This window comes from Schistocerca americana, chromosome 4, assembly GCF_021461395.2.
Source record: "Schistocerca americana isolate TAMUIC-IGC-003095 chromosome 4, iqSchAmer2.1, whole genome shotgun sequence".
NCBI lineage: Eukaryota > Metazoa > Arthropoda > Insecta > Orthoptera > Acrididae > Schistocerca > Schistocerca americana.
The window spans coordinates 606,925,539-606,945,320 of NC_060122.1; the positions used below are offsets into that span (position 1 = coordinate 606,925,539).

The following is a 19,782-nucleotide window of genomic DNA, read 5'->3' on the forward strand; positions in this document are numbered from 1 at the left end:
TTCTTTGTGATCCACGTTGTCTCTCTTGTAGCACCTACCATTGAAGTTTGATGAGCATCTCTGTGATGCTTTCATGCTTACCAAATGAATCTGTGGCAACACTCCTCTTGGATCTTTTCTTGTTGCTCCATCAATCCTATATGGTAGTGGTCATAGGCTGAAAAGCAATACTCAGTAATTGGTAGATTTTTGTAAGCAATCTCTTTCATGGCCAGGCTACTCTTCTTGAGGATTTGTCCAGTGACTCTCACCTTTCCCACAATTAGTTTCATGTGGTTACTCCACTTTAAATCATTCTTATGTGACAACTCTGACAGCAAGAGGAAGTTATTACAACAGTGCATATTGGATCCACACTTGCCTTCCACATCCCATCTCCGGCCATCCTGATTTAGGTTTTCCGTGATTTCCCTAAATCGTTTCAGGCAAATGCCGGGATGGTTCCTTTGAAAGGGCGTGGCCGATTTCCTTCCCAATCCTTCCCTAACCCGAGCTTGCGCCCCTTCTCTAATGACCTTGTTGTCGACGGGACGATAACACTAACCACCACCACCACCTTGCCTTCCACACCACTTATGGCGCTGCGAGCTGCAGGTGGTTACCTCAAGACAAACACTCAATAGAAGCCACATCCTCAAGGCAATAGCTGCATCACCTGGTGGGATCCCATGGCCAAGCTGCCTGATAAAAGTAGGAAAGGCAGTTCTTGTTTGTTCTCCATATGATCTGCATATTACGCCAGTGGCCCTGTGATGACAACTACTGCCTTGGACGAAGACTACTCTTGGACTGTGTGATTCTTTACTTCTTGTAAATCATTTGTAATTCTAGTGAATATGGAATATGTGACTATCTCCAGTAATTGTTTAGCAATCATGTAATTAAACTATTTTTGCAGAGTACTTTACATCTGGCAGCAAGTGTTGATCTGCAGCAGATCTTCCTGCCTTTCACTCCAGTTTTCTAACATTGCAACTTTTTTTTATATACAACATCATCTGCAAAACAGCCTCGTGGAGCTTATGACATTATTCACTAGATAATTTTTATATTTTGTCAACTGTAATAGTCCTGTAACACTCTCCTGTGGCAAGCCAGAAGCTACTTTTATGTCTGAAAATTTCTCTTGGTTAAAATTACATACTGTGTTCTTTTAGCAGGCAACTCTTAAATCCAGTCACAGAGCTGGTGCGATGTTCCTTACACTCATATTTTGTTCATTAGATGACATTTCAGAATTGTATCAAACACTTTCTGAAAGTCAAGGAATATATTAACCTGGGTGCTGGTATTGACTGCTTTCTGTATTTTGAGAATGGAGAGAGTGAGGTGGGTTTCACAAAACCATTGCTTGTGGATGCCAATTGTTCCTACTTAGCAGATTTTTGTCTCCTGAAAGGTCATAATACAGGGTGATTCAAAAAGAATACCACAACTTAAAAATGTGTATTTAATGAAAGAAACATAATATAACCTTCTGTTATACATCATTACAAAGAGTATTTAAAAAGGTTTTTTTTCACTCAAAAACAAGTTCAGAGATGTTCAATATGGCCCCCTCCAGACACTCGAGCAATATCAACCCGATACTCCAACTCGTTCCACACACTCTGTAGCATATCAGGCGTAACAGTTTGGATAGCTGCTGTTATTTCTCTTTTCAAATCATCAATGGTGGCTGGGAGAGGTGGCCGAAACACCATATCCTTAACATACCCCCATAAGAAAAAATCGCAGGGGGTAAGATCAGGGCTTCTTGGAGGCCAGTGATGAAGTGCTCTGTCACGGGCTGCCTGGCGGCCGATCCATCGCCTCGGGATAAGGTTTCATAACTAACCTTTTTTGTAGGACTCTCCATACAGTTGATTGTGGAATTTGCAGCTCTCTGCTAGCTCTGCGAGTCGATTTTCCTGGGCTGCAAACAAATGCTTGCTGGATGCGTGCTACATTTTCATCACTCGTTCTCGGCTGTCCAGAACTTTTCCCTTTGCACAAACACCCATTCTCTGTAAACTGTTTATACCAACGTTTAATACACCACCTATCAGGAGGTTTAACACCATACTTTGTTCGAAATGCACGCTGAACAACTGTCGTCGATTCACTTCTGCCGTACTCAATGACACAAAAAGCTTTCTGTTGAGCTGTCGCCATCTTAGCATCAACTGACGCTGACACCTAGTCAACAGTGCATCAAGTGAACAAATGTACAACTAAATGAAACTTTATAGCTCCCTTAATTCACCGACAGATAGTGCTTAGCTCTGCCTTTTGTCGTTGCAGAGTTTTAAATTCCTAAAGTTGTGGTATTCTTTTTGAATCACCCTGTATATGAGCACAAAACTCTACAATAGATTGACATCAGTGGAATAGGTTGCGTAAGTGTGTGTATTTGTTTGATGACTTCTTGAAAAGAAGAATGATCTGTAATTTTCTTCAGTCACTAAGGTTCCTTCAGCCCTCCACTGAAATATGACAGACTAGCGGTAGGAGTAAGTTCTTTCAAACTCTATGTAGAGTGTGGTGATACAAACCACCACAGAGGAGCAAAATGTATTCCTACATCTTCATACTGATGACTCATACACATGAATACAAAGCTTAATCATAAGAGACTTTTTGTTGTCTCTGTCTGCAACTCAATGTGTCATCTTTACAGGTAGCCTTTCCAATAAAATAAGGTACCATACGTAAGAGCACAGATCATGCAGAATTGTTATTTTCTCTGCATGTGGTGAGTCATGCCGAGGGATGATGTATATCTTCAGGATGGGATGGCAACTGCAGCAGCTTTGCAAGAGGAAATAGTTGGTTGGGTATGAAAATATAGGTTCCAAGGCTCATCTACATCTGTTGACGAGGCACAGAAGTGCTGAGATGATATATAAATATTTTGGACTGTGGTTATTACATGATGTAAAGAGACAAATGAAATCTTTTATTAATGTTCATTATGTGTTGATAAGCTGTGTTGGGTTGTTGTGATTCACAGAGATTACTGATGTGGTAAGTTCAATACGGACATGTTTGTTATCAATATACAGTTTATTAACCCAAATGGATGTTGGATGTCCTTTAAAAGAATTAGAATATTCTACTCATGATATGTCATGGTTTGTTCTTTAAAAGAAGTTATAACTGTGATTCTGAGCTTCTTAATTACAACAATAATACAATTGGGTAAGAAATACAGCATAATCTTTCAAAAGTTCATGGTCAAGAATACAAAAACTGCGTTAAATCAAAGTGCAATGGAACACCTCAAGAGTCATATAAAACCCCATCAGATCCAGTTGCCTTTCCTCTCTTGGGTGTTTTTAGATGATTTTCTACCACATGCTCATGTATCTCAATATCTGACAGTTTGGTGCTTATGTGGCAGTTGAAATGAGGGACTGCTTTGTGGTCTTCCTCAGTGCAACAGTTTTGGAATATGGAATTTAGTATTTTGATCTTCTCTCTGTCATCCTCCATTTTGATACCAGTAAAGAAGTAGCACAAAAATCACTCAAGATCCTGTGTCAAGAAAGAGACAATATGATATTCAAATTGCTTATGCACGTACTCCTCTGCTTTACTCACCAATCTAGGTGAAGGAACAATCAGTGGGAAGGCTTGAAATTTTTTTCACTTTTCAGATATGTTGTCAAGACTTTGAAGCCAGTAAGAGGCCAATTCACTTATCTCTATTTCATTTGAACTTTTGTTCATGAGTATTTTTTCCTAGCACTTGTATTTTCACTATCAGGTCTAAATAAAGAGATTTTTGAAATTAAATTATGTGTTTGTGCAGTCTCTGGTATTCATAATAAAAGACAAATATTTTACGTGAAAGAATTGTGAGACAAATACATATATATGGTATCATCTGACCAGGAATCTTCAATGTACAAAGATCACACAAACAAAAGAATCAAGCGAGATGGCTACAACCTGAGTGATTAAGAACAATTAAATCATAATTTAGGGGTCTAGTGGTAAAGCATGCATCTGGAAACAGAGGTTATGGAATTGAATTCCAGAGAAACCACAGAAATTTTTTACTCTGCCTTCAACCTATCCTTCACCTCTCAATGATGTTACGATTCACCAGGAATGGCATGTAGTTCAGATTTCACATTAATCTGTCAATCCCTTTTCCCAGTAGGATTATGGGGTCAGTTAGGGATATGCAAGTTGCTGAAATGGCGTCCAATTGGAAGACTTACAACAGGCCATTGAACCCCATAAATTTTTTTATTGTTGATAGTTGACATTAAATTTTGAACTGTTCAGTATAACATACACACAAAATCAGGAACTTATTGCAATGAACATAACTAACCTGAATACAGTAAGTTGTGGCAGCTGAAATGTTAACATTGAGATTTTTCTACTTTGCTTGCTATCACTATCATGAATGTTATGAGCAGCACATTGATTTACTAGACTTGACCTAATTAAGATGGTATTCACAAAGCTTTCTTCGATCACTCAGTGTCACTGGTTGATTATGTGAAGAAGGGGAAGGGGGTGGACATTTGGGTTGATCTAGAACCTGAACGAGAGTACAGCAAGGCCTTGTGAGGAGAGGAATGCTGCAGAAGATAAATGTGAAAATGAAAAGGAGAAGACACAAGTTTAAGTTTAGACTGGATGGATGGTGATTATCTTGGAGGGTCAGCTCATGTCTCTGTAATTTGAAAACTGAGATATTAGGAGGAAGTGTCTAAATGATTTGACATATAAAATGAGCACAGAAGCCCTCATTGTTATATTCAATGCCATTGTCGGCATCGAGCATGCAGATTGTTTGTAGTCAAGCCCTCTTACTGATATGGTGGTGAAGGCACAAGATTCTGGAGATCTGTCAAAATCTACTTCTGTTAAAGTCATTGACATTTAATCATGATTTTTTTTTATTCATAAAACACAGACCTTGGACCTGTTCTGACTGGCCAACTGATGTGTACAAGACAGTATGAGGAGTGATCTTTGATCATGGGACATGTGCTCAGCAGGTTGTTAGTCCTCCAGCTGTTATTGTCACTAGATGAATCCTGGTGACATTGTTGGTTCCTTGTTCAAGCATCACCTCATCTGGCCTCATGAGGCTGAGTGGAACCTGTTCCAGACCTCCATTCCCCGAAAAAGTCTGCAGAGGACTCGAACCTGGGTCCTTTTGCACAGGAGGCAGTGACGCTAATCATTCGGCTATGATGGCATACATAAAGAAATTAATTTTGACCTTAAGGTCTACAGTTTGGCACAGATGGTTGACAAGGCAATGTTATGGGCTCGAGTCTCAGTCCAATGCACTGTCTGAATCTGCCAGGCAGTTTCCAGTATCTTAAGTGCTACTATGACCACAAAAAACCTGTCAATAAACATGAATGGTCTCTGGCATGCTGTCAAAATTGACAGCATCCTGTACTATTTAACAGACCACGCTGCAGACCAGAAAAGATCTGAATACTTGTTTCATCTATCAGGTTGTTTGGAATCTGTTGTGTCAATGCCAGTGTCCCCCAAGATGCTTATGCTGACGATGTTTGTCACCTCTCTACTGTTGTATGGTGATAATGAGGAGTATTTAATGTATTTTTAACACATAAGATGCATAAGGTGACTAAATATTTTAATAACCAAGGCCTAAAAGCAAATATTATAAAATGACAGTTACTGTAGTTCCCATCAGGCAACTTGTGCCACAGATTTGAAGGAGCTATTTGTGGAATTTTGTTTAGAGACAATGAAGACTATCTGCACTTTGATTGCAATCTTCAGTGGGAAAATCATGTTAACTACGTGTGCAGGAAAATAAGCAGTGCATTGTATTTGCTTAGCCAACTATCTAAAATTGTGTGTAATGAAACACTACAAACAGTGTTCTATGTTTATAAGTTATGGAATTAAGCTGTGTGGTTGTGCTGCTGATGTGCAGTTGAAGAGAATACTGGTGCTACAGTACTGGCTGATATGTAATTTGGGATAAGAGAGACCTATTGTGATGCCCTTATCAAGAATAAATATCTCACTACACTCATTGTGTGTGTGTGTGTGTGTGTGTGTGTGTGTGTGTCCTGTTGTGATGCCCTTATCAAGAATAAATACCTCACGAGAAGAGAGGAGAGGGAACTTGGGAACTTGCCCTTCAGTATATCCTCTCTTCTTGTTATTCGCCAGGCCTCAACCTCCGCTAATTTCAAGTTGCCGCCGCTCATACCTCACCTGTCTTTCAACAACATCTTTGCCTCTGTACTTCCGCCTCAACTGACATCTCTGCCCAAACTCTTTGCCTTTACAAATGTCTGCTTGTGTCTGTGTATCTCGGATGGATATGTGTGTGTGTGTGTGTGCGTGAGTGTATACCTGTCCTTTTTTCCACCTAAGGTAAGTCTTTCCGCTCCTGGGATTGGAATGACTCCTTACCCTCTCCCTTAAAACCCATATCCTTTCGTCATTCCCTCCCCTTCCCTCTTTCCTGATGAAGCAACCGTTGGTTGCTAAAGCTTGAAATTTTGTGTGTATGTTTGTGTTTGTTTGTGTGTCTATCAACCTGCCAGCGCTTTCGTTTGGTAAGTCACATCATCTTTGTTTATATAAGCCATCAGGACAACACAGTCATATGCTACAATGTACATAATCACAATACAAGAAATAAGAACAGTTATTACAGACAAAGAACATAATTAAATGTAACAGAGTGCAGTCTATGTAATAGTGGCTCAATGTTGTACAATGAATTGCCAGAATCAGTAAGAGCATATACTGGAGATCCATTTAAAACAATATTAAAATTTTCTCTTGTAAATAAATGTCTATATTCACTGAAATAATTATGTGTACATTATATGTTAATCTTTTTAGTCACATATTTGATGTATTAAACCTTTGTATTCAAATATGATATGTACTATATCTTTGTAAAAATATGATGTTTGTAAAAGCCATCATTTGATGACTACATACAGAAAGAAATATAAATTTGAAAACTAAATAAATAGATATGGTCTCCAAAATGTGATTTTCTCTAACAATTGCCAGATAATTTTGTTACCTCTCCTTTTATTCTTTCCAGCTTCCTTCTCTGTTTCTATTTTGGTTACCTTTTCTTTATGTACACTTGGGCTACTTTGGGAGTTAATATTTTTTGGCCAAGTTTCATCATCCAAGTCCTTCATAATTTTTACAATTTTTCCCCTCTCATTTCCTCATGCACCGCATTAGTTTTTAGTTTTTAGCTTCTATCTTGAACACCTGCAGTTCATTATTAATGCCCTGCAGTTTGCAGCTGGCCGGAGTGGCCGTGTAGTTCTAGGAGCTACAGTCTGGAACCGCGTGATCGCTACGGTCGCAGGTTCGAATCCTGCCTCGGGCATGGATGTGTGTGATATCCTTAGGTTAGTCAGGTTTAAGTAGTTCTAAGTTCTAGGGGACTGATGACCACAGCAGTTAAGTCCCACAGTGCTCAGAGCCTTTTTTTTTTTTTTTTTTTTTTGCATCTGTGTGTTCAGTCTCTGATAGCTGCAATTCGTCATCTGTGTCACATCGTAGCCGTTCCAGACTTTTTCTTTCCATATACTTCCTATGCTTCTTTCTTGTAAGCTCTCTTGCTTAACAAACAAACTCTCGAAAGGGCTCTCTCTTTGATATGACACTAAAATCAATGATAACACCTGATGTATGAAACATGCAGCAGATTTCATTGTCATTCATTACCACTTAAAAGTGACTGTTCTGAAAGATTTTGCCAAAAACCTCAATCTTCCTTTGAAAGGTATCCACTTGTATTCTGGAACCACACTAAATGTTATTTGAACTTGAAATTTGCATTCTGCTGCATTACCCATTTCCATCCTTTAAACTAGATGTAAACTCAACTGAAATCAGACAACATTTTTAACTTGTCATTTTATATTTCTGCTATCCAGTTCAGGTGAATACATCTTCATCATCAACTGGATTAAGAGCAAGTCATTTAAAAATAATTTTTACATAAATGTACCTTAATATGATGATATAATCCTCTGAAACATTTAGATGATTGTGAGAAAGTGACTGTTTAAAGATTTTTCTGTATTTGAAATGGCATTTGTAATAGCCATGTTTACGCTAGACTTAACACAAGTTTTCAAAGTTAAATATTAATAATGTTGGATACACAGTAAATCATACTCTCAATTGCATAACAAAAAGTGTAAGACAATACGAAAAACAAAAGTACCTGCTAACCTGCTTGGGTTGTGTTGTACTGAAAACTGTTCGAGAAGATTCCTCTGGTAAATCATCAGTAAGCTCTTCTCCCGCAGTTTTGAGTTCCTTCACTTCAGCATCAGACAAGAAATCATCCAGGATGACATATCCATCTTGTAATAACTGCAAATTGCATGCAGATGTGTGTTTAAAAAATTTAATTAATAGCTTGTTAGTTTGCATGTTTGAGTGATAATATAAATTATAAACATTTTGATGTGGTATGTGTTACATTTAACTGCGCGCGCACGCGCGCGTGCGCGTGCACGTTCGCGCATGCACATGCGCGTGCATGCGTGGGTGTATGTGCAAGCCTGTGTGCATATATGTGTTTGTAAAACAACAAAATTTAACACATTTTATAGAAAAGGTAAATAAAATGCATTTTTTTTATACCACAGAAATGAGAATATTGGCATAAAGTCTAAATTGTAGGTTATGCCCTTGGTCCTTCTAAATTATGAAAGACGTTTGTAACCTTTAATAAACAGTTTTATTAGTAGTTAAGTTTCAGACAACATACTGTCAGACAAATGGTTTATTATTATGTGCAGGTGATGTAAGGTACATGGGCACAGCAAATCTGCAAGAAGGAATGACAAGTTTAGTGTGTCCATCTGCTGTGAGCTGCTTGTTTTTAGATGTCATGGCTTGGAGGTGTTGGTCAATACATGAAATCAAGAATGATTTCAGCTTTGAGTCTCTAACACTGAAGACACTGCAAAAGCAGAAGAATGGTTATCCAGATTTTACTATCTGGTCCAGATAGTAGTTAATTTTATTAAATAGGTGACAATGGAGAATGAATTACACAATAAGATGGAGTAAACGAAAATAAATAAACGTTCCATGTTGTAAATACTTCCTATGATAGAATGAACAAATTTAAAGTCATGTGACACCCAGTCAGTCTTAGTGTTCTTTGTCTTTGAAGAGTTAACCTTAATTTTAAAAGAGTCTATGAGTGTATGGTTTCATGTTGTGGAATAGATTTCTTATTTCTTGTAGCTGCTGCCACCTCCACAGCAAAATTTTCTTTTTGTTTCTTGCATCTTCATAATCTTAGCAATGCCAAGCCTGGGGGCAAGGGGAACCTCCATAGCTCTCAGGAGAAGGAAAAACCATAGTGTAGTTACGTGTATTTCTTCCAAGAAAATTATTTAAGTATCAGCATTACACAGGTTTTTAACAGGGTTGGGACTGAGACTTTTTTATGGCTGCTTAAAAAAAATCGTTACAACAAATGACTTGGAGCAATCACTGTGACAAGAGCTTCCTGGTTTAGAAGTGTCTTCCTATAAAATTTCCTCTTTTGTTGTTTATTTCTCTATCATTGATAGTGTTTCTTAATAATAATAATAATAATAATAATAATAATAATAATAATAATGGTTTATTTGCAGTTCTACAGACATATCCACAGGATGAATGAAAACAGAATTTCAAAGCGAATTCTTAAAGTCATCAACTCAAGCAGGAGAAAAACAAAATGGATAAAAGAAGTTGAAGAGGACCTCAGACAAGCACTCATAACAATAAATGATGCAGAAAATAGAACTGAATTCAGGAACATCATCAAAAAACATAAATTTGACACCACAACACAGAAGAGACCAGGATGCAAATGGACAGCGGAGCGAAAGAAACAACACAGTGAACACATGAAGAAAATTTGGACTCAGAAAAAACATAAACAATCATCATACAGGAATTCAAGTTCAAATGCTCTCTTAAATGGGAATAATCGAAAATAATAATAATAATGGTTTATTTGTCCATAATAACTTTTACAGTCTTGTTGAAGACTCAGAAAATCATTGTCTGTGTATTTTTGTGTATTGAACACTACAGTTTGAGTCTTGAAAAAGGCTACAGACAGCATTACAAGTTGTTACTACCTGTTTATAGGGTTCTCTGAAAATAGAAGCTGTCTTAAGCTTTTTCACTAGTCCATTTGAATGTTTTGCAAGCCAGTTTTCTATTGATAGGGACAATATGTTCTCAAAGGCAACAGAAAGGAAACATTGAGTGATTCTTTTGTCGCAATAGGAGACTATAAGAGAGAATTTTATTGAGTTGTTTTGTGCATATTTCGTCCCCTCTGTTATATGAGTAGTGTTTGTTACCGATCTAATAATTTTGGATGTGCCTAAAAGCAGGAAGTATTACAGTTTTCTGCCACGTCACATTGTGACGGTGTTGCAATAGCATTACAATGCAGTCAGGAGGGAGGGAGACAGAGATGGAGATAGAGATAGAGATAGAGATAGAGAGAGAGAGAATGTGGGGGAAGGGGGGGGGGGGGCTATCCAGTAGTTGTGAAGTACATCACCCAAAAGCTTAGCGATGTCTTGTTTATGTACTTATCAGTTACGTGAGATTACTTTCTTAATTTATATAACAATTGTTTTTGTTCATTTATTCCATACAAGTACATTTTCCAATGTCTTTAGATCTAGACATAGTAAAGAAGGAGATAGATGCAGGAGAAGGAGAGTAAGATACAGGGAGAGAAACAGAAGGAGGAGGAGGGGGGGGGGCAGAGACCTTTTAATTTGTGCGAAGTAATAGCATGCACTGTGTTTCCCTCAAAACTGTAATGCAGATTGTTATTTACTGCGGACAGTTTTGCCAACTGAGGTGAAACCATCATCAAAAATGTTTACGATTTCAGATAGGTAATTTTAAGATTGCCATTATGAATACTGGAGAAATTACTACAGTATCTGTCATTTTTTGCACTAAAGCTGTTTATCACATAACATAACCACAGCAGCTAAGTTATTTATATTTTGGAGCTTTCTAACAATATAGCCTGATAGGTTCCGGTTACTTTTAACAGACAGTTAGATCATTTGTTGAGTTATTGGAAACAATCTTTAGTTTGGGACTTTTTATAGGGTCTTAACATAATATGCAAGAATAATTTCTCTATAGCCCATATAATGTATGCAGTCTCCTGAAATAATTGTTGTAGGGGGCTGCGCTATTGGGTAAATGACTTCAAAAACAGTTATAGAAATCAGTGTCAAAATTATTTCACATTCTTGAGGACACTGTTGTTATCATCATATACAAGCCATATACTTTAACTGTTCCCATTTTTGCTTTCCATTTGACTAAAATTGGAACTCACTAGAAGCTGAACCAAATGGTGAAATGGGATCTGAGTTTCACAACAGATGTGCTGCAGAAAAAAATTTGATTGTGTTAGGTCTTAGGTTTGCCAGGCATGTCGTTGTATCATCAGTTTTCTTAGTTCCCTCAATGATAAGTCGAATGAGGCCAAAATCATCAAGTATCACAGACAACATTTTCCTATTGCCATTATATATCATGAATATTACTGAGTCGCCTATACTGCTTTGCGGACGCATACTGCAACTGTCTGCCACTAGAGGGCTCCAAATTGTAGTGTGTAATGTGATGGTGTGTAACATATGTTGGTGCATAAGAGATCGTCAGAACACTGAAAGCACAAATTGAAAGAGTTCAACCATACATGGAGCACTCTGTCCATCGGCATGACAATTCCAGACCACACGTAAGTGCTGTGACATCTGCAACAAGTTGATGCCCAGGGTTCACTGTCATTGATCATAAGCCTTATTTGACTCCATCTGATTTTCATCTGTTTCTGAAACATGAACACCTGCAAAGACTTCACTTTGATAGCGATGAGGCTGTGCAAGCAGAGGTAATGCTATGGCTCTCAACAAGGTCAAACATTGTACAGTAATGGTATCAAAGAACGTCTCTTGATGCAAGAAATGTGTTTGTTGCAAGGAGGACTATGTTGACAAGTAAATCTGTAGACAGGAAGAATAAAGATGTAGAATGTCAATGAAGTTTGTTTTATGTAGAAACACTTTAACAGTGTTCACATAAAAAGTTTGGAGGTATTATTTTTATCAGCAGACCCTCACAATTATATTTTGCTCTTATAAATATCTCTCATATGCTGACATAAAGAAAAGAGTGTTGGGTTATTTAGCATATTTTCTCTCCCTATTGACTTGTGGGGACTTTGAACAATAATATCACTGTTGTTGTTGTTGTCGTTGGTGTCTTCAGTCCTGAGACTGGTTTGATGCAGCTCTCCATGCTACTCTATCCTGTGCAAGCCTCTTCATCTCCCAGTACCTACCGCAACCTACATCCTTCTGAATCTGCTTAGTGTATTCATCTCTTGGTCTCCCTCTATGATTTTTACCCTCCACACTGCCCTCCAATACAAAATTGGTGATCCCTTGATGCCTCAGAACATGTCAAGTTGTGCCGCAAACTTCTCTTCTCCCCAATCCTATTCAATACTTCCTCATTAGTTATGTGATCTACCCATCTAATCTTCAGCATTCTTCTGTAGCACCACATTTCCAAATCTTCTATTCTCTTCTTGTCCAAACTATTTATCGTCCATGTTTCACTTCCATACATGGCTACACTCCATACAAATACTTTCAGAAATGACTTCCTGACACTTAAATCTATACTCGATGTTAACAAATTTCTCTTCTTCAGAAACGCTTTCCTTGCCATTGGCAGTCTACATTTTATATCCTCTCTACTTCGACCATCATCAGTTATTTTGCTCCCCAAATAGCAAAACTCCTTTACTACTTTAAGTGTCTCATTTCCTAATCTAATTCCCTCAGCATCACCCGACTTAATTCGACTACATTCCATTATCCTTGTTTTGTCTTTGTTGATGTTCATCCTATATCCCCCCTTCAAGACACTATCCATTCCGATCAACTGCTCTTACAAGTCCTTTGCTGTCTCTGACAGAATTACAATGTCATCGGCGAACCTCAAAGTTTTTATTTCTTCTTCATGGATTTTAATACCTACTCCGAATTTTTCTTTGGTTTCCTTCACTGCTTGAATATACAGATTGAATAACATTGGGGATAGGCTACAGCCCTGTCTCACTCCCTTCCCAACCACTGCTTCCCTTTCATGTCCCTCAATTCTTATAACTGCCATCTGGTTTCTGTACATATTGTAAATAGCCTTTTGCTCGTTGTATTTTACCCCTGCCACTTCAGAATTTGAAAGAGAGTATTCCAGTCAACATTGTCAAAAGCTTTCTGTAAGTCTACAAATACTAGAAACAAAGGTTTGCCCTTCCTTAATCTAGCTTCTAAGATGAGTCGTAGGGTCAGTATTACCTCACGTGTTCCAACATTTCTACGGAATCCAAACTGATCTTCCCCGAGGTTGGCTTCTACTAGTTTTTCCATTCTTCTGTAAAGAATTTGCGTTAGTATTTTGCAGCTGTGACTTATTAAACTGATAGTTCGGTAATTTTCACATCTGTCAACACCTGCTTTCTTTAGGATTGGCATTATTATATTCTTCTTGAAATCTGAGGGTATTTCGCCTGTTTCATACATCTTACTCACCAGATGGTAGAGTTTTGTCAGGACTGGCTCTCCCAAGGCCGTCAGTAGTTCCAGTGGAATGTTGTCTACTCCGGGGGGGCTTGTTTCGACTCAGGTCTTTCAGTGCTCAGTCAAACTCTTTAAGCAGTATCGTATCCCCCATTTCATCTTCATCTACATCCTCTTCCATTTCCATAATATTGTCCTCAAGTACATCGCCCTTGTATAGACCTTCTATATACTCCTTCCACCTTTCTGCTTTCCCTTCATTGCTTAGAACTGGGTTTCCATCTGAGCTCTTGATGTTCATGCAAGTGGTTGTCATATCTCCAAAGGTCTCTTTAATTTTCCAGTAGGCAGTATCTATCTTACCCCTCTACATCCTTACATTTGTCCTCTAGCCATCCCTGCTTAGCCATTTTGCACTTCCTGTTGATCTCATTTTTGAGACATTTGTATTCCTTTTGCCTACTTCATTTGCTGCATTTTTATATTTTCTCCTTTCATCAATTAAATTCAATATATCTTCTGTTACCCAAGGATTTCTACTAGCCCTCGTCTTTTTACCTACTTGATCCTCTGCTGACTTCACTAATTCATCTCTCAAGGCTACCCATTCTTCTTCTACTGTATTTCTTTCCCCCATTCCTGTCAATTGTTCCCTTATGCTCTCCCTGAAACTCTGTACAACCTCTGGTTCTTTCAGTTTATCCAGGTCCCATCTCCTTAAATTCCCACCTTTTTGCATTTTCTTCAGTTTTAATCTACAGTTCATAACCAATAGATTGTGGTCAGAGTCCACATCTGCCCCTGGAAATGTCTTACAATTTAAAACCTGGTTCCTAAATCTCTGTCTTACCATTATATAAACTATCTGAAACCTATCAGTATCTCCAGGCTTCTTCCGTGTATACAACCTTCTTTTATGATTCTTGAACCAAGTGTTAGCTATGATTAAGTTGTGCTCTGTGCAAAATTCTACCAGGCGGCTTCCTCTTTCATTTTTTAGCCCCAATCCATATTCACCTACTATGTTTCGTTCTCTCCCTTTTCCTACTACCGAATTCCAGTCATCCATGACTATTAAATTTTCGTCTCCCTTCACTATCTGAATAATTTCTTTTATTTTATCATACATTTCTTCAATTTCTTCATCATTTGCAGAGCTAGTTGGCATATAAACTTGTACTACTGTAGTAGGCATGGGCTTCGTGTCTATCTTGGCCACAATAAGGCATTCACTATGCTGTTTGTAGTAGCTTACCCCACTCCTATTTTTTTATTCATTATAAAACCAACTCCTGCATTACCCCTATTTGATTTTGTATTTATAACCCTGTATTCGCCTGACCAAAAGTCTTGTTCCTCTTGCCACTGAACTTCACTAGTTCCTACTATATCTAACTTTAACCTATCCATTTCCTTTTTTAAATTTTCTAACCTACCTGCTCGATTAAGGGATCTGACATTCTCTGATCCGTAGAACGCCACTTTTCTTTCTCCTGATAACGGCGTCTTCCTGAGTAGTCCCCGCCCGGAGATCCGAATGAAGGACTATTTTACCTTTCATATCAAACAGATACTATGTAGTTTACTAAGTGGAAATAAAACTGTGTGTACAGAATGCAGGTTGGTAATAATTCATTATTGTATCATCTAGAATGTGAAAGTGCATCACACTGATACCCCGAGTCATGAATACGTGAGTGATGCTCGTGATCATGATCATCCGCGTCCATGAGACACTTAATACAACATCATCTCGCCAAACATTCGACATACACTGGTGCGAGCATCGCGGATGTATGAAGCAACATTGGCTAGTGACAGAGTGAAAATTTTGATCAACCTCAAGTTACTAGTGCATATTGTGTGTTGACAGTAACAATTTGCAACAATACAGTTTTTACAATAGGAACAATACATCAGTGCTCCATGTATACATTAACACGAGTTCTCACTGTATAGAAAATTTCAAGGGACAAACCATTGACTGACTACCACACTGCTGATGCACAACAACAACAACAACAACCACAACAATAATGGGTTTCCACTCTCACATTGTCAATCGGCATCCATCTGATGGTGATTACCACTAGCGCCATCCTCAACGGCATAATTTCACCAGTCAGCCATGGTTCTTATCCTGCATTTCAAGCTTCCACGGACTCACATTAGGCGGCATTTCATATCAAGACATAGCAGCAGCAACTGACAAACAATCATGGCACCATGTTGCCATCACACCACAGCCACTTTCCAACGGACGGCACAGCAACTATATACCACAACATGCGACACGCATGTAAGGTGTGAGCACACCATGCCTCCTCACAAGGCCAAACATAAGTTCCCGCCGTTCTGCACAGATGACATGATGTTATGGTTTGCTACAGCTGAACATTTTTTGCACGCCAAGACATTACAGACAATTCAGAAAAATTCATCGCTCTGCTGTGTCACTGAGGTCAGCACACCAAACTAGCAAGTGATGTCATCCTGTCACCACCATCCTCCAATACACATGAGACACTGAAACGAATAATTCAGAGAAAACTCACACACCCACTGGAACAAAAACTGTCTCAAGTGCTGTACGAAGCATGCCTTGATGATAGCACTCCATCAAAACCATGGTGCTACTTTCGGTACTTGACTGACACAGAGGTCATTAATGCTCACACTTTGTGAGCTACCTGGTTCATACAGTTGCCAACTCTGGTCCAGACATCGTTGATAGCCCATGAGCAGCAACCAGCCGAAGACAGATCACATTAGCCAAAAGAATATATGCCCACATGTATTAGGACAACCACCACGCCACACCACAACATTGGTTCACCACAATTGCTACAGCATGATGGCTGAACCATCCCAGCACTATCAATGTTCAGCTGTCACAACTAACAACCATGGCTGAATTGGACAATGCTGATGCTGCATGGTGATACCGCTGAACATATGATGCACAAGGCACAAAAATTGTCCAAATTCTGCCTGTGGGCAGGAGTAGACGCACTCGCCCACTGTGTTACAAGTTGCCTTCTGACCATGACTACCCCAATAGGAGGTAGATGCATTTTTGTCACAGACGTTTTAGACAACACCCACTTCCTGACTGACACAGCGTCTGACATCAGTATACTTCCACAGCACCCCACCTCAGCGCCATCCAATTAACCGCCATAATTGCGTGTACTGGGCCAGGGAGAATCCATACATAACCGAGCAAAGGCACGTTAATCTACCAGGAGTAACAGTCTGGTGCGGTCTGTCTTCTAGAGTGTTAATCGGGTCGTACTTCTTTGACAACACTGTTACAGGCGACTCGTACTTGGTAATGTTGGAAATGATAACTCCTGGTCTTAGTGTTGTGTTTGGAAATGAAGATGGTTATTTTCAACAGGATGGGGTGCCATCTCACTTTCACTTGGATGTAAGGGCATTTCTCAATCTTGCATTCCCCGCCAGATGAATAGGACAAAGAGGGAGTATGGAGTATCCCTCTCGATCTCCAGATTTAACTCCTCTAGACTTCTTTCTGTGGGGTATTCTCAAGAACACAGTTTACACTGCGGGATCACACACACTGGATGATCTTACAGAGCAAATTGAGCAAGTCTGTGATGCTATTCCGTTGGAAACAATAAAGTTGGCATGTCGCTCAGTCGTAAGTCATTGTTGACGGTGTATTGCGATGGACGGACACCAGTTTGAACCTTCACCACCTTAAGACGGACCATGAGACACCTAACACCACTAAAATTGCATTTCTAACCCCTTTCATTAAAGAGATGTTCAGTTTCAAAGAGTGTATACATTATTTTGGGACACCCTGAAGAAAGAACTGCTGTAATATGGTACAGAAGGTAACAATGAAATACACAATGAGACGAACAGAAATGACACTTTCATTAAAGGATAAGAGGACAACAATTACTCTGAAGTCACGATGATTACGTTTTTCCCTTGGACATTACAGAAGATGGGATATGGCTCTTAATAGGATGTGTGTTCACCACAAATGGCAATGCTTCCTCTGCAAAGTTCTTCCACAGTGGCCACAAGACTGGTAAAGAGTTCTTGTGGTAAGACACTCCATTCCTCTACCACCACAGTCGGATGGTCATTGGTGTATGCGGACTTGCTGTAATACATCTCCATAGCATATCCCACGCATGTTCGATGGGATTTTACTTGGGGGAACAGGGAGGCCAGTACCTTCGCCGAATACCCTGTCATTCCAAGAGCTCCTCCATCTAAGCTGTTCGATGTGGTCGCACATTGTCATCCATAACATTGAGATCAGGGCCGAATCCACCACTGAAAAGATGCACATAGGGAAGGAGTACAGTGTTACAATAACATTGATGGTGAGTGTATTGTGGTCAAAGATTTGGAAGTCAGTACGTCCCTGCAACATTATGCCTCCCCACATCATAACAACTGCACTACAAAAATGATTATGTTTGACACTGTTCCTGGCTGCATTACATGATTCCACCTCTCGCCATATGAGCTTATGGCCAGAGTCACTACTGAGACTGAATCTGCTCTCGTCCGAGAAGAGCATGTGGCTCCATTTCTCATTTATCCAGTCCCTACGATCTTGGCAACATTGCAAACAGTGCCGCCGATGTACAGATGTCAATGGAACACATATTGGTAGTCGAGCAAAGAGACGATTGCAGTTCCCTTATTGCTGTTGAGTGTAAGACTCTGTGCCTTGCAGTCTTTTTAAAATGTGGTTGCAAATTGCACCCTCTGTCCGATGTGTGTCCCTTCTTGCCTTTTGCATGGTGTAGTGGTCTTCTGCTTCTATAGTTGACTATGGCTGCCCACCTCTTCGCATGTGAAACGAAGCTGTGAGCAATACCAAACTCCTGGGCTACAAATATCACACTTCGTCCTTCTTCCAGTTTCCCGATAATTCATCCCCATGTGAAATCACCCAGATGTTGTATCCAGAACATGTTGTAATGAAGAATCCCGCGACAGTGCACCCCGCTTTCGCTGATTGACACTCAGTGTCTTTTACCGTACTCTCGACTGCGCTGTGATGCGGGGCCAGCCCCATTTGGTGCTATAACCAGGCTGACCTCCCAGCACGACTGGGAGACGTCTGGCAACATGCTTCAGCACTTCCAGTTATTTCCATCGAGTTGCCGATACGTTATGTTGTTGTATCTAGCCGGCCAATGTGGCCGAACGGTTCTAGGCGCTTTAGTCCGGAACCGCACTGTTGCTACGGTCGCAGGTTCGAATCCTACCTCGGGCATCGATGTGTGTAATGTCCTTAGGTTAGTTAGGTTTAGGTAGTTGTAAGTCTAGTGGACTGACGACCTCAGATGTTAAGTCCCATAGTGCTTAGAGCCATTTGAACCATTTTTGTTGTATTTAGCTCGCCTGTAAGTTTTGCACAGCAGTGCATAAATTTCTAAATTTTTCAGCCGATTTACGGAGAACAGAGTATCATGGGAACTGAGAATCTTAAAAATGGCTAGAAACTTTAAAAATTACAAACTTGAACTAAAACAGTTTCGTTCCTGAGGATTAACCCACGTGAACTGGTTTGCGACCTGACTGGCTGTAGAAAACATTCCAGCCAAGATGCCCATTCACTGGTTGACAAAATCTGCTGCCAGAAAATCTGACACCGATCGTGGGTCCACAGCTGGAGCCCGTAAATCACAGGACGTGAGGGAAGGCAAAACAGAAACGGACAGATGCTCAACTAAGAAATAAAATAACGGAAAGACTATCTTTTCCGAGTGTCGGTGGAAACGATACAACATTTTTACTGGACCCATTCTGCTGTTAGAAATTCTCTACTGACAAGACAATAAGCCCTACCTCCTCTTCTACCGTACTGGCGGATCCGTCCAACACCAACTCAAAGGAAGGCCTCGGCGCTTGTTCGTGACGTCACGTCAGCTAGGCACGGCGAACGCCAGGTCTGTTGCAGGCATGCTCATAATGGTGGTGTCCCCCTCTCTGACACAGGAAAATGTGAAACAATTGGCGATAGTTGACCAACACACAATGTTCTGAGAGATTTCTGCAGTCAATTAATTGTGCAATTCATTACACTTCTTAACAAATAGTGTACTCCTGAACTTAAATTTCCACCTGTTTTAAGGATTGACATACAAAAACAACT

At 39.6% G+C, this 19,782-nt stretch overlaps 1 protein-coding gene across 1 annotated transcript in view; it reads right to left on the reverse strand.

Annotated features, from left to right (window-relative positions):
- LOC124612499 (phytanoyl-CoA dioxygenase domain-containing protein 1 homolog) overlaps nucleotides 1-19,782 on the reverse strand; it is a 63,138-nt gene that overhangs the window by 9,615 nt on the left and 33,741 nt on the right. Inside the window, exon 2 of the mRNA XM_047140739.1 lies at nucleotides 8,215-8,358. Coding sequence (XP_046996695.1) covers nucleotides 8,215-8,358 — 144 coding nt within the window. The remainder of the gene's footprint in view (nucleotides 1-8,214; nucleotides 8,359-19,782) is intronic.